The following is a 14,853-nucleotide window of genomic DNA, read 5'->3' as shown; positions in this document are numbered from 1 at the left end:
TTTCTCTGACATAAAAATCTCATCTCCACCTGGAGCCAAGATGGAATAACAAGGACTGGATTTACCTTTCTACTGAAACAAGCAAAGAATGAGACGAAACTACAGACACCATCCCAGAGTATGAAAAGCAAGAAGCTTGTGCCCACTCCACCTGGCCACAGTGCATGTGGGGGAACGAAAGCTGATCCAGAAGAGCCTCTGCGATAAAGAATGGAGCTGGGCATCAGGGAGATCCAAGCAGCTAGAATTTTTAGGACAGAGCACTTAGAGAAGATAAGAGTCCCAAGATTTGAAGAGGGTCCCCAAATAGTCATCTGAAGATCAAGCGTGGAAGGAAAGCTGAGTAGCTGGGAAAAGAACACTCCAAAAGGGGCTGGGGAGATAGCTTAGCAGCCTAAGTGCTTGCCTCACAAGCTCAAGGACCCAAGTTTGGTCCCTGGTACCTGGTGGGGGGGACAGCCCTCTAAAAGGACCAGAATTGACCACCCTGGAGATTTCATGGGACTGGGAGTAATTCATGCTTCCCAAAGCAGAGGCAGCATCTCCCTGTAACAATGTCCCTTCGGGCTCTGAAGTAAAGAAAGGCTCACTATATACCTCTGAGCCATCCTTCCTATGGCTTCCATCCTGCCACAACTGTATTTTCCTTCACTGTTCTTTCATATCGTTGGAGAACTAAGAACAATTTCCCAGAATCTTCTCTCTCTGACATACACAGTGTTACTGAGTTTTCTGTGGAGATCCCTTTGTTTAAAACTTGAAGGAAAATTCACACAACAAAATCAACCTTTTTGTTTGTTTGTTTCTTGAGACAGGGTCATGCCTTGTAATTCAGGCTGGCCTGGAACTCACAGCAATCCTCCTGCCTCAGCCTCCCAAGTGTTGGGACTACAGACACATGCCATCATGTTCAGCTACAAACTCAACCTTTGTTTTTTGGTACCGGGCATCCAACTCAGGAACTTGCGCTTGTCAGGCAGACATTTATGCTGCTGAGATATATCCCCAGCCCCAAGTCAACCATTTCAAAGTGAACAATGCAACTGGGCATGGTGGCACATACCTGTAATTCTAGTACTCGGGAGGCTGAGGCAGGAGGATCGCTGTGACCTCCAGGCAAACCTGAGCTACATAGTAAACTCAAGGCCAGCATAAGCTACACAGTGAGACCCTATCTTAAAAAAAAGGTATTTATTGTGTTCACAACATTATGTACCCACTATCTCTTTCTCTTCCAGCACATTCTCATCATCTCATAAGGGAGCCCTATAGCCATTAATCAGTCACTTCCAGGACAGGATATAGCTCACCCTGCCTAGCAAGTACAAGGTCCTGAGTCCATTTCCCATTCAAAAACAAAACAAAAGCCAACCACTTCCCAGGCCTTCCTATCTCTAGCTCCAGACAGCTGCCAATCTGCTTCAATATTCATCAATTTGCCTATTCTAGACATTTCATATGAGCAGAATGACTTACTATATAACTTTTCTTGACTGGTTTATCTCACCTAGAGTAACGTTTTTGAGTTTCATCCACATAGTAGCATGTGTCAAAGCATCATTCCTTTCAGGGGCTGAGTAATAAAACCCTGCTGTATGGATGCATCACCATTTTGTTTATCTGCTTGTCTGCTGGAGGACATTTGGGTTATTTCTACCTTTTGGCTATTGTAAACACCACTGCCAAGAACATGGGTGTGCAACATCACCCTGAACCTCTGTTTACAAGACTTCATGTTACATGAGAAGGGCCTATTTTATAGTCAGAATTTTTTTTTCTTTATTTTAAGGGTGCTGTGAATGGAATTAGGGCCTCATGCATGCTAGGAAAGTGTTCCCTCACTGAGCCACATCTCCAGCCCTGTTAGTTACTGTGGGTGTGGGTGTGTGTGTATGTGTGTGTGTGGCCAGTTCAGGCCACCCTGGGGGTGAGGCTGATACAGCACGTGGTGCAGGGGATTGAACTGAGGTCCCTGCACTTGCCTAAACTTGCCTAAGCAGGCACTTTAGTCCACTAAGCTATCTTGCCAGCCCAGACACAATTTTTTTTTAAACCAGCCTATTCATAGCCCCTGATGTCCCTCCTGCCCTGCCACAGCTGGGTCCTCTTCAAAGCACAAGGAAATGGGCTCTGTCTGAGTGCTCTTCTGTCCAGGGCAGCTCTTCCCTTATCATGCTCCATAACTTCTGGTGCTTCCTACACTGCAGAGAGTGCTCTGCTTTCTTGGTTGCTTGATGGTTGGCTCAGATTCCCCAACTACATAGGGATTCCATGCTGTCCTCCTATCTGTCCACCACCATGCCCTCAGAGCCAGTCCTTCCATAACTCCTGGCTGAAAGAATGGGCAAACTTGTGGGGCCCTTCCAGCCACTGTCCCAATTTATCAAGAATCCCAGCCTGCCACAACTTGCTCCCAGCCCCCACCTTCTGGCCTCAGGAGTCAGCCCAATTTTTTTAATTAATTAATTAATTATTTGTGTGTGTGGCCAGCTCAGCCCATGGGGGGGGGGGTGGCTGGCATGTGGTGCTGGGGGATTGAACCGCGGTCCCCGTGCTTTGCTAAGCTTGTTCTAAGTAGGTGCTTTAGACCACTGAGCCATCTCACCAGCCCCAGTCAGCCCAATTTTTGATGGTTCCCGATGGCAGAACACACCCAGCCCCTCATGCAGTTTCCACACAAAGAAGGACCAGGCATTGGGGCAGGGGAGGCAATCCCTAGCCCATCCTGGGTCACTGCTGAGGCAACACAGAAGGATTCCTTGGAATCTGTGGTCTGGCTTCTCTCAGGTGAAAAAGGACCCCCTGGTCAGGCAGGCAAAGTGAAAGGGGCTTGGGCCTAGGGAGCCATGGAGGGAAGGGTCTACATGGGAATTCAGTTCATTTCAAGTTACTCAGGCTCCTCTCTCACCTGGATTCTGGCCCCCTCCTATAACCCAGAATGTCCTTAAACCTGGCTGGGGTGACAGGTCCCAGCTCTATCCACTCTGGGGCACATGGACTAGGAGAATTAAACGTTTCCCCAAAGCACCCCATCCTAGGGTGATGGCGCTGACAGGTGCTACAGACTTTACCCCAGGGAGCCAGCTTCCCCTTTCTTGCCCTGCACAACCCCCTGAGGAGCCTCACTGTGGCCCTCCAGCTCCATCTATTCCGACATAGAAAGCCAGCCCTGGGCAGAAGGGCCCCGCAAAATCAGGGCCTCAGGCTAGCCTTCCTGACCCCATTTCCAAGGTCAACAAGCCAATGAGGCAGACAGCATGATCCAGGACTTCCACTGCAGAGGACAGGCTCCTCCCCCAGGATGAAGATTCAGTTTATGACACTGGGCACTTGTTATTTTGGGAACATTGAAGCATTTGGAGCTATCTGCAAGAGGAAGCCCTAGAGCAAGAACACTATATTCACCTCACCCCCACCATCCTGTGCGTCCCCATCCTGGGCCAGGAATGGCCACAAAGCTTGCCCAGTGTGAGTCCCCAAAAGCAGAAGCAGCCCTCGCCCCAGGCTTCTTCAAGCCCTTTCCTGGCCCCAGCTCTGTGAGAACCCCCAGATCTCCCCAGGGGGTGAAGGGACTCTGGCCCTCTTTCTTTAACTGACCAGGACAGGAAGAAGATAATTAACTCAGCACTTCTCACCCCATCTAGAACATTCCAACGTGGAAAACCCATGGAACAGCTGGGGAAGCAATTTAGAGACTTTAATTAAAGACCGATGACTCTCCCAGGGAGCCCCATTCTCCAACACAGCCCCAGGACCCATTACATCTGCTTGCAGTGTGTTCTTAAACACAGCTGGGCACCTCATGCAGGGCGGTGGCCCTCAGGGCTGAGCTTCCACTGGGAGGGGCTGGCACAACATACCAGTCCATCCATCCTCCCAACAGCCTCCAGAGTGTACCCCATGAGGCTGGGCCCAGGGATACTAATGTCCCCAAAGCTCTGCATCCAGAAGAGTTCAGGAGAAGAAAAATGGGTCACCTCAAGGAGCTCAAAATGGAACTCTAAATACAGAAGCACAGTTGCCCTGCTGAAGATTGCTGCCACCTCCATGTGTACCTTCTGCAGAAAAAGGCACTCCATATCATGTGAAAAGCCTGTGAGACTGGAAGGGGTATGATAGGTAGAAGGAGCTGGTGGGAACATGGGGATGAAGGGACCAGGCAGGATAGGACAAGTCCTGAAGGCCCTTAACAGAGGCAGGCAGACATCTGGTCTTCATCCTAGAAACAATGGTGTGGGACTGAGATCTGTCTTACTCTGAAGAAACCCTTCTGGCTGTCATTGGAAGAGCTCATTGTAGAACAAAAGAGGAGCCAGGTGACAGTGTGGGCCCTGAGGCTGTCCAGACACAAGGAGGGCACGTCCAGGGAGAAAGAGATATGCACAGATTGAGTTAAGCATTGGGCCAGGAACCAGGGCTGTCCAGTCTTCTCTCCTGCCCTTGGTGCAGGGGATGGGGACAGAGTCACCAAGCCCTGCACTCCCCACTCAGAAAGATCCTTGAAGACAACCTTTCCCCTCCTCACATGGGTACTGTAAATTAGCCCATGCCTCTCCCCTTATCCATGACAAAGGTCAGAGTCAGGGAAGAGGCTGTGCATTCTGGGCCCCACATCTGCCTACTGTGTTGAAGCTGCACTATTCAGTGAGTACAAGGAGAGGCATCCATAACCAGCTCCCAGCCCTGCCACTGGCCTGGCCTGGGATGGAAAGGCCTAAGGACACTGCCAGCCCCAAAGAGCAGATCCAAGCAAGAGTGTCTTCTGGGCAGAGAATCTAGCAGGAGCTGGGGCAGGACCCTGCCAACCAGAAACAAACAACCCTATATATGCTTCCCCCTTCCTTTGAGCCTCTTCTGTGACACTGACATTAACAGATCCCATAGCCACACCACAGATAGGATCACGTGACAAAGAGAGGCTATGATGACTGGTGGGGGGAATGGGGGCTAGGGAGTTAGCTCAGTGCATAAGCACTTGCCTGGCAAGTACAAGGTGCCAAGTTTCAGCCTTAGTACCAGAAAAAAAAAATCCTACCAGTGAAGCTTGATGGTCAGACAGGGAGCAGCCAAGGCTGACAGGCTTCCCTCACCTCCTCCAAGTCCTCCATCACTGCCTGTGTTCCTGGGTCTCAGGACACAGAGTGGCCTCCATCAGCTCTGAGGTAAAAAGGCCACATCAGGGGCAAGGTCAGAGCATGAAATTCAAGGAGACACCCATGCTGCAGAGACCATGGCCGGGCCCTAGGGCAGGCCTAAGACAGGGCAGATGTACAGGGCCTGGGCCTAACCAGCCTCAGAGGTCATTGTCAGGGCAATCAGTGGGCACCTGTTAGACAGCAGTGGCCAGGAGCAGGTGAGAACTATGACTGATAGGGCCCTCGTGTTTAGAGGAGAGGGGTGGACAGGCTCCCAACCTGCCCAAGTATGGCCCCACTTAAGAGTGGGCAGCTGGGCTGCAGATGACTTTTTCCAACCTACCCTGGGAAAGGATACAAGACAAAGACAGCAGATCTAGCTGAGCCAGTGAGGTCCAGGAGGAAGGGATGTGTCACTTGATGGGCATTTCCTAGGAGTAAGGTCAAGTGCAGGTGGATCTCTGGAGTGAGCTTGCCCTGGGTAGGCACAGGGCTAGGTACCCAGGAACAGCTTGAAGTCTGTTGGAAGCACTGTCCCCCACACACCCAGTCACCTGACACACCCAATCACCTGACAATCACTGCACTGCCCATGAGTTCCATGAGGCCTGTAGGAGAGCATCCATGAGGCACTAGGACATGGGATTAACTGAGGTCCCAGGTGCAACATACACAATTGGCCGGACCAGGCTTTAATCCTGCTCTACCACTCAACAGCAATCTCTGGCCTCTTTTTTCCTTGTCCTGGATAGGCAGACCACCCTGCTCAACCTCCCAGGGCTGAGAAGAAGTGGACAACAGAACTCAGAGTCACTAGGACTAGGCTGTGTGTTACCAGGCAGATCCTAAGTCTCTCATCTGTGCCATGGGACCAAGTACATAGCCCACCTCCAAAGACGTGTAAAGAATGGGTTTGGCATGACCCAGCCTACAGAGTGAATTGGACAGTATCACTTCCACCCGAACTTCAAGGTCAAGTAGAAGAACGTAGATCCAGACTTTATTTCTTAAATATTCTTTCTCCAGAGCATGTGTAAGGAAGGTGCTCTGGCCAATGGGGAGACATAAATTAAGGTTCCAAGCATCCAGGACAGGGATAGCCGGGCCTTGCTTAGTCCCAGCCAAAGTCCTGGCCAGTCATCTGGTAGAACTTGCGATTGAAAGGCCTGTAGAAGTCTTGCAGGCGCTGGACCACAGCCTGGGGCACGCGGGGGTGGGGCCTGCCTTTGGATTTGCCCAGGCAGCGGGGACGGTTGCTTCCCTGGGACTTCTTGAGGCAGGGGAAGCCCTTGGTGGCATTGAAGTAGAAATGTTTGTCTGTGACAACCCGTTTGAGGCCCAGGAAGTCCTGCACCCGACCAACCTCTCCAGCTGGGTCACTGACCAGCCGCTCACCGCTGACAAATAGGAAGTGGGACAGAGGGAAGTAGTGCAGCCAGTTGTCCAGGTGCTGGGCGTAGAGACCAATACGCACAGCACTCCAGGCTGTGTCCACAGGGCCCAGGCCATGGCGGAAGGCCAGGGCACGGAAGCTGGGCAGGCCCGGGGTCTTGGAAAGGGTCTGGGCATAGTCAGAGATGGCCCGGGTCACCGGGTTCCGTACCACCACGATCAGCTTCATATCTGGGGACATGTTATGAATTCGATGAGGGGCTTCCCGTGTCACAAAGTAGCTGGGTGTCTTCTCCATGGTGATCTGCCCATCCAGGGTACGTGGCATCAGGCTCCTGGGGGCAATGGGAGGAGTAGACTGAGTGGCCGCTGTTTTTCAGTAAGCACTTCTATGGAGTGACCCCTCTCATGCTAGACCTGGGACTAGACCCTCCTCCTCCAGGAAAGCCCCAGGCCCCTGATGTGGACAGCTGTCCTCCCCCTCAGGTTCTTCTTACTAAGTGCTGGGATGAACATCCTAGGAAGCAGGCAGCTTGAGAGATGAGCTAGCTCTGCACAGGCCTGCCTACCAGGCTGCTCCCATTTATGCCTCCCATAGGAGAATGGGATGACAGCCACCGGGGACAGAGGTAACAAAGGCACTTCACCAGCCACTCATGTCTCTGTACAAGCCCAATGACCCATTTCCCCAAGGACCAGCTTCTCTGAGTACCAGTAAACTCTGACTACCAGACTCCCCTCCCCTGGAGCTGCTCTGCCCCTGACTTTGACCTTGCTGCCTGTCCCCAGACCAAACATCCCAAGGCCATTCAGCTTGGACTTGTCACCCATGCAGGCCTCTTCACTATAAGTCACTCTTTTCACTCAGTGACTGACAGCATCTCCTGAATTAGGTCATCAATTATTGTTATTGAACAAATGTTGCCAACAAAGGATAGGATTCTCCCTTTTTCCTTCCCTTCCTTAATTTAATTATATCTCTTTCCCCAATTTCAATTGCAACCCTACTAATCCTCATCTACCTGGGCCCAACTCAGACTGCCAAGAGCCATCCTCATCGCCCAGCACATTTGAGAAAATTAGTGATATATCTATGATCTACCTGGGGACCTATCCCAAGGCCTTATGCTTCCAAGGCCCGGGGAGAAGGGGATGACAGGCAGGCTGAAGCCACAGAGTTTCTAAAATTACCCTGATCCCAACATAGGGAAGAAGGACCTCAACCCAACCCAAGGTCCAGAAGGAGTTCGCTGACCACAGCCCCTTGACTGCTCCAAACCTAGGGAAGCCCATCCCAATTGGCCAGCTGGACAGGCCCAGGCAAAACTCATGCTGTCTTGAGACAGCACCTGCCAACCAGGTAGTACAGGGTGAGGTCGGACAGGGTGAGGCAGCTGAGCAAACAGCTCCAAGGGATGGCTGGGAACTAGGTCAACAGAGGCAGAGACTGTGTGGCCTCTGCTAGGGAGGAGATATCTCCACCCAGCCATGCCCAGCCATGCCCAGCCATGCCCAGCCTTGCTCCCTTCATTTCAGGAAGGTACTCTCTGACCCCACTCACAGGCCCAGGACTGGCTCAGCCAGGAGGTGACAAGTCCAGGTCTCAGCCAGCCTAACTGACCCACTCCTTGCCCAGATTCTCCAAGGAAATTTGGACCAGACACAGGTACACAGTACCCAGTACTTCATGATGGTATGGTCAGATTGGGGGCTGTTGGTGGTAGGAGGGGAAGATATATGCATGTGTCCCACTAGGCAAGGAGAGCTGGGGTCCACCACCCATTGTCACAACAGGGTGGGGCAGGTGGCATGGAAAGAAATCTTCCTCTCAGATCAAGGCCCAGGGCAGAGCTGATCTTCAGAAGTTACAGAGGAAAAATCAGCTTCCTCCATCTGGTGTCCTAGTGAGCCAAAACCACTCTCCACCCCCACTCACTGTCCCATTTGATAGGCAGAAACACTGAGGCTCAAAGAAAGAACAGGGGGACTGAAGGTGGACACTGACTCTTACTTAGCCTTTTTTCCAGTTCTCCTGATAAGGGGTATCTGGGTGGCTTCTGCTCCCAGAACCCCTCTCCTCCATGCCTTATCTCATGCACTGAGGATCCAGTGGGGACAACACCTAGCTCTCTTCAGGGAAAGTTTAAAGAGACCTTAGACCATCGATGTCTATGAGCCAGGGATGCAAGTAGGCAGGTCCAGCCAGCTCAGGGGGCCTCCCTTTCCCTGAAGGAAATAATAAAAGAAGAGTCTCTCCACGCTCGACCTTACCACTAAGGCCTACAAGAGAAGCTGATGCTGATGTTGGAAGGGGTCTATTCCAGGCCTCACCAGAATGCATCACTCCTTTTTTCATCTTCCCCAGGAAAGAGGGAGCCCCAGGCCTCCCAAACACCTCCCCTCCAATGTTTGCCTTGTCCTAACTCCCATTCTCTTTCCATGTCCGATGGAAAGACTGATTCTGAATATGCCCAACATCATCCTTTTCTGGGATCCCTGATGCTATCCCCCAGCCCAGCCTTTCTCTCTAGGAAGTCAGAAAACCAGAGTAGCTCCAAAGGGGGAGGTCTCTCCTAGCATGCCTGCTGAAGATGGCATACAGAGAGGGCACAGGACTTTCTGGGCTCACATTTGCCACAGCCTGCTCTGAGATCTTTGGGATCAGTTATTTATCTTCCTCAGGCTTCAGGAGCCTGTCCTAACTGAGCTTGGAGAGTGAAGACAGGCACTTGGGGGGTGGGTGGCAGAGACTAGGGAGAGGATAAGCAGAACGGAACTCAGACCCCACACAGCAAACAACTGACAAGTTGTTCCAAGCCCCCACCCCAACCCCAGGCACCTCATCTGGTCTGCATTTCCCTGCGGCTTCCATTCGGCCCTGGGTCACTCTACCTCCCCCTTCTCAGGACCTCTACCTCCCCCTTCTCAGGACCTCTACCTCCATATCCTATACCTTACCTGGGCCTGGTCCAGCAAGGCCTGAAACCTGGGGAAAACCAATTATTGCTTTTATTCCAGCACTACAAAGTACTTGGGGGAGGCAGTGCCCAGCCGTAAGAGGAGGAAAGATATGGTCCACATAAGCCCAAGTCCTCCCCTACATGCACAAACCTGCTCCCTATACTCACTGCTCTCATACAAGGAACTAAGGGGTTTCCATACCCACACCTCCTCCTCTCTTTCTTTCTTTCTTTTCTTTTCTTTTCTTTTCTTTTCTTTTCTTTCTTTCTTTCTTTCTTTTTTTCTTTCTTTCTTTCTTTCTTTCTTTATTGCAGTCAGGTTTTCACTGGGTGATTCAGGCTGGCCTTGGAACTTATAGCTTTCCTTTACAGGCATGTGCCACCACATCTGGCTTCTTGCTTTTCTAGAGTACTGTGGTCAAAGTTGAATCTCCACCTGACCCAAGACAGAGCACCCCTTCTATATCAAGACATTTGGTTTTTTGTGTGACCTTAGCACCTAGCAAATAGTGGGTGCTCAATGATGAGTGAATGGGTGAGCGGATACTGCGTTGGAAGGTACTCGGGCCACAGTTTCCAAGAAGGAATACCTTCAAGAACCTGAGAGATAACTGACAGGTTTAGGAGGGGGAAAGATTGGGAATACAGAACCTACCTACAGAGGACAGAAGACAGCAAGGGGCAGGGTCACTTCCTGGAATGAGGTATGTCATAACCTACTGGCTTGTGGAACAGTGTCCCAGAAATTCATCTGGAGATCTGGCTACTCCTCCGTCTGCCTCCCCAACTCACACCTGGAACAGGACCCTGAAGGTGCTAGGGCTCCTCCCAGGTCCTGCAGCTAGAATCAATGATGCTGCGGTGAGCATTTTCAGGGACTCAGAACATACGTGGTGGTTGAAAAGAAAGCAAGAACCAGGAGTTTAGGCACTTGTGAGCCCCACATTTACATACATCAGCACATGACCACAGTCCTCTGAGGACACCAGGACACAGAGACCAGAAGCTCAACCGTCACACTCAGCTTGTTGTGTCCTAGATGGCATTGCTGGATCACAATGAGCCCTCCATAAGCATCCTCTGTGCCCTTCCACTGGAGACAGATGCTACAGATGAGAAAATCAAGTCTCCTCTCAGCAGGGTTGCACTGGCAGGAACACCCTCCTTTCCTGTCCTGGGCATCAGTGTCTCCAAGGTCCCCTCCCCAGGGCTGAAGATCTGCCTGTTTTGGCCTTTTTTTTTTTTTTTTTTTTTTTTTTTCAGAACCGGGGATTGAACTCAGGCCCTTGCACTTGCCAGGCAAGCACTTATAATCTAGTGAGCTATCTCCCCGGCCCTAAATGGCAGAAGGACTTTTTTTTTGGGGGGGGGCGCTCAGGATGCCTTCAGGGCAGGTCTGGTTTAGCTTGAGGATGAGGGGATCAAACCACAGCATCCTGAACCTGACTGCTTTGTTTCAGCAGGCACTTAAACACATGAACTAATGGGCAGGGCCCCTGTGTGGGCCTCTTGGACCTCTCACTCACCCTGGAGCCTTCCTCAGACAAGTAAAGAAAGACCCAGAGTGGACCTGGAGAGCCTCAGAATTCTGGTACCTTGAGAAATTCAGCACTAATCTCATCCTCTTTTCCCTCAGCTGCTCCTACTCAGCACAGATCATGCCCACAAACTCTGAAGTTAGCACTCCATAAAACATTCCTCCTGACTCTCCTCTCCTTCACCCTCCTCCCCCCCACCCCCACTGTTGTTGTTTTGTTTTGATACTGGGGATCAAACTAGTATCTTGTGTTTGCCAAGCAGGCGCACATGCCACTGAGCTGTTTTCCTGACCCCTCCTCTCCCTCTTTTGATGCCTCCCCCTCTCCACCCAGAGTGGCCAGTAGTCTCTTCCAGGAGCCTGAACTAGGAGAATGCCCTATATGGACTCAACTTTCCCTACCATGCCCAGTTTCTCTAGCATCCATGGAGCACTAATTCTTCAGGGTTTAAGAACCTGATCCCCTATTCTCCCTTCACAGCCTCCAGTCTTCTTAATGCAAAAGGCAAAGTTAACAACTAGGGGAGGGGTGGATCAGAGAACCTGGTGCATTGGGAGGAAGAGGGCCAAGGGCCTGGGTCTTAGCCAGGTGAGGTGGTGCACCCCTGCAATCCCTGCTTAGTGGCAGGGGCAGAGCCTGGCTCAGCTTCAGTGCCCTGCTCAGCAGAGAGGGGCTGGCATTTGACTGCCATTGGTGCAGACTCTTTGGGTGGGGCAGGATGCTCCTCACATTCCACTGCCACACCCCTAGTCTCTTCTGGGTGGGGTGCAGGGCAGCCACAGAGACTGTGCAGGTGGCTAGGTCCCATTCCCACGCCTGGGCACACAGAGCTCCTTGCTACAGCCCAGACCAACTCTCAGACTCCAGCAATCAAAAAGGCGTCCCAAGAGAGAGGCGGAGGTTATGGAGTGAGAGAACATTTTCTGCGAGACTGCAAGGAACCTGGACACTCCTTCCTAATGTAACTAGCCACAAGCCAGGTGATCAACCATACAAGCCCAAAGTGAAGATGGGGGCAGGGCTCCATCTGAGCCTGAAGCAATTCTAACACTACCAAAAAAATGGGGGGGGGGGGAACCAGGACTCCAAGTCACAACGTTGGGCTTGCCAGGCAGGCGCTGTGCCACTAAGCTATATCAACAGCCCAACGCTATCAAATTATATCATCTGCATGAAACTATTTCCAGGCCGGGGTCATACCTTCCTCTCAATCTTGCCAACTCCCTCGATAGACCAAAACAGGCTTTCTAGGACTGTCCAAAGTTTCTAGGGCCCCGTCCAGAACCACCTCTGTTTTGAGGGCCCAGTGTCTAGGATCAAGCCTAACCCCCTAAGTAACAGTCTGGTCTCAGTCCCAGAACCCAGGACTTGCTCCCCGTTAGATCCTACCACCCGAGCACGGAAACCGAAAAGGGACAGACAGAGCGCTCACCTGTACCAGGCGAGGCCGCGCTCATAACACCTGTCGAAGAAGTGGGGCTCGGAGCCAAGTGCGCGGACGTCGGGGTGCAGCCGCAGGAACTCCAGCAGCGCTCGCGTGCCGCCCTTCTTCACTCCCACGATGAGTGCCTGCGGGAAGCGCCGGCGGCCCGGGCCGCTGGCCAAGGTCAGGCGGTGCGCAACGGGTGCCTGGGCTGGGGCGGGGGCCGGCGTGGGGACGCGGGCGACCTGCGGGCAGCGTCCCGGAAGGGCGCAGAGGCAGTAGGCGCCGAGCCCCAGAGCCAGGAGCGCCAGGGGAGCGCGGAGCACCCCCAGTGCGGCCCCGGGTCCGGCCCCGGCGCCCAGGCCGCCGCTATCTGCCATGGAGTCGCGCCGCGCTTAAGCCTAGGGACGAGGGTGGCACAAGGGCGCACATCCCGACCAGCGACCCACTCAGCCCGCGGACGCGGGGTTTCTGTTCCTCGCCTTCCGCGGGGCGGCTAGGCAGCAGGCGGGGGCGGGGCGGGTCCGAAGCGGGGGAGGGGCATCCCGAGTCTGGGATTCGCAGGCACCAGCGGACAGCGGACGCCCCTGCTGCGAGACCCCGGGCTGCGGTTTACCCCGGCCGCGCATCTTCGCTCCCGCGCTGGAGACGCGGAGGCAGGTAAAGACTCGAGGTGGTGAGGCTGAACGTCTACCCACAACCTGCCCCTAAAAGGCTTACACACACACACACACACACACACACACACACACACACACACGGGACTGGGCGCCTGCTGAACCTGGGTTCCCTCATGGGGAGTCTCAGAACTGAGCCAAGTGGGCCATAAAAGCTCGCAGGCCCAGGAGAATGAATCTTGGCCGGCAGCCTAGTAAGCAGAGTGCCCCCCAACTTGCCTGCTGCTGTTCTCACCTAGGACTCCCAGAGGAGTCAGCCTAGCCATCCTGCAGGGTGAGGGTCCTGCCTCTATGGGCTGGGAGATGGCTCAGTGGAATAAGCACTTCTCTGGCAAGTGCAAGGGTCTGAGTTCAATCCCTGGTTCCCGAAAAAAAAAAAAAAACAACCCTCATAGGAAAGAGCTAGTGGATGTCTGGCTAATGCTTTAGAGTTCAGGAGACTCATCTCCTGACCTGCTCCACAGTATGTGTGCCCAGGCTAGGTTACCTGTGCTCCCTCCGGATGCAGTAGGCTCTGTGGGAAGATGGCAAAGAGGCTCCCCCTGGAGTTGTGAAGGATTCAGAAAGGTGTCCCCAGGTCCTGTCAGGGCAGACTGAGAGGTCTTTCACAGCTATGGCACCCAGTGGGCAACAGGCACCACAGGGGCTTCCCACCCCCAGATTTGATACCCCACTCTGCACTCCCAGGGAGAGATGGGTTTGGTAGTAGCAGCCTCTTTCTGTTCTGGGTTCTGCTTGTTAATGAGTCATTCTTGGATCTAATGGCCTCTGGACAAATCCCAGCAGCCCTGGTGACTACTGAGGAACAGAGGGTCCTAGATATATTCAGAGCTCCCACTAGAGGCATCTCTGGCCCAAGGAGAACACACAGGACCAATAAAGTAAAGACCACTGAATAGTTCCCCAGATCCCAGATACCACAGATGTATCTGCTTGCCAGGGCAAGCCTCAGCCAGCACCCATGTGGGCGGGTTGTTGGCACAACACTGTCTGGTGAGCATGCTGGCACATGCAGGGTCCCAGGAAGTTCTTCTTTGGGTCTAGCTTAACATAGGATTTGTACCAGATGGGCTAGTTCTCCTCAAAGCCCTGCTAGGGAAGGCCCATCTCATCCTGTAGCCTGAGCAGCCGTGGCTCAGAACTCTGAATTCCTGACTAGGCTTTCCACTGCCTGGCCTTGGTTCTGCCCTTCACTCTGCTGTATGCCTTTGCTTCAGTCCCTTAGCTGCTGCAAGCCAAAGACTGTCCAGGAGGCAATGATCAGAAGATAGAGGGATTAAGGTTCAGATGGGAGTCAGCCTGGGAAGTTAGGGAGGTGATCTCCCTCCCACCTCTGTCTGGCTCTCTGGTCAAGGAGGGTGCAAGTCTGGGAATGCCCAGGATGACCATCTGGAGTCTGTTTCACCAAGATATCCCCAGCACCTAGCCCAGAGCCTGGAACCCAGTAGGCATTCAATAAATGCAGGTCAGGGGAAGGATATGAGAGAGGGAGAGGTCAGTGGAGATTTTCTGGAGGTGCTAACCAGACAGGGAAGAAGAGAAGACCATTCCAGGGAGAGGAAATATCAGGGTAAAGTCTTTGCTGCAAGGAAGGTTCACTTTAAGCTCACCCATAGAAAGTAGAGTCCAGCCTGAGGCTGGCCCAAGCCCATCTTCCTCTAGCCATGTGGCTTCAATCTCTGGCCAATTATTATTATTATTATTATTATTATTATTATTGTTTGTTTG

At 52.7% G+C, this 14,853-nt stretch overlaps 1 protein-coding gene across 1 annotated transcript; it reads right to left on the bottom strand.

Moving 5' to 3' along the window:
- Positions 1 to 6,108: 6,108 nt before the first annotated feature.
- Hs3st6 (heparan sulfate-glucosamine 3-sulfotransferase 6) lies at positions 6,109 to 12,906 on the bottom strand. The gene is made up of 2 exons (XM_004628112.2): positions 12,458 to 12,906; positions 6,109 to 6,862 (listed from the first exon to the last, which is right to left on the bottom strand). Exons 1-2 carry the CDS (start codon positions 12,826 to 12,828, stop codon positions 6,247 to 6,249), a joined length of 987 nt encoding a protein of 328 aa, XP_004628169.1. The 5' UTR covers positions 12,829 to 12,906; the 3' UTR covers positions 6,109 to 6,246.
- Between the last annotated feature and the right edge of the window lie 1,947 nt (positions 12,907 to 14,853).

Source organism: Octodon degus, unplaced genomic scaffold (assembly GCF_000260255.1).
Source record: "Octodon degus isolate 3935 unplaced genomic scaffold, OctDeg1.0 scaffold00021, whole genome shotgun sequence".
In the NCBI taxonomy this organism is placed as follows: Eukaryota; Metazoa; Chordata; class Mammalia; order Rodentia; family Octodontidae; genus Octodon; species Octodon degus.
This window is presented reverse-complemented; position numbering and strand designations above follow the sequence as displayed.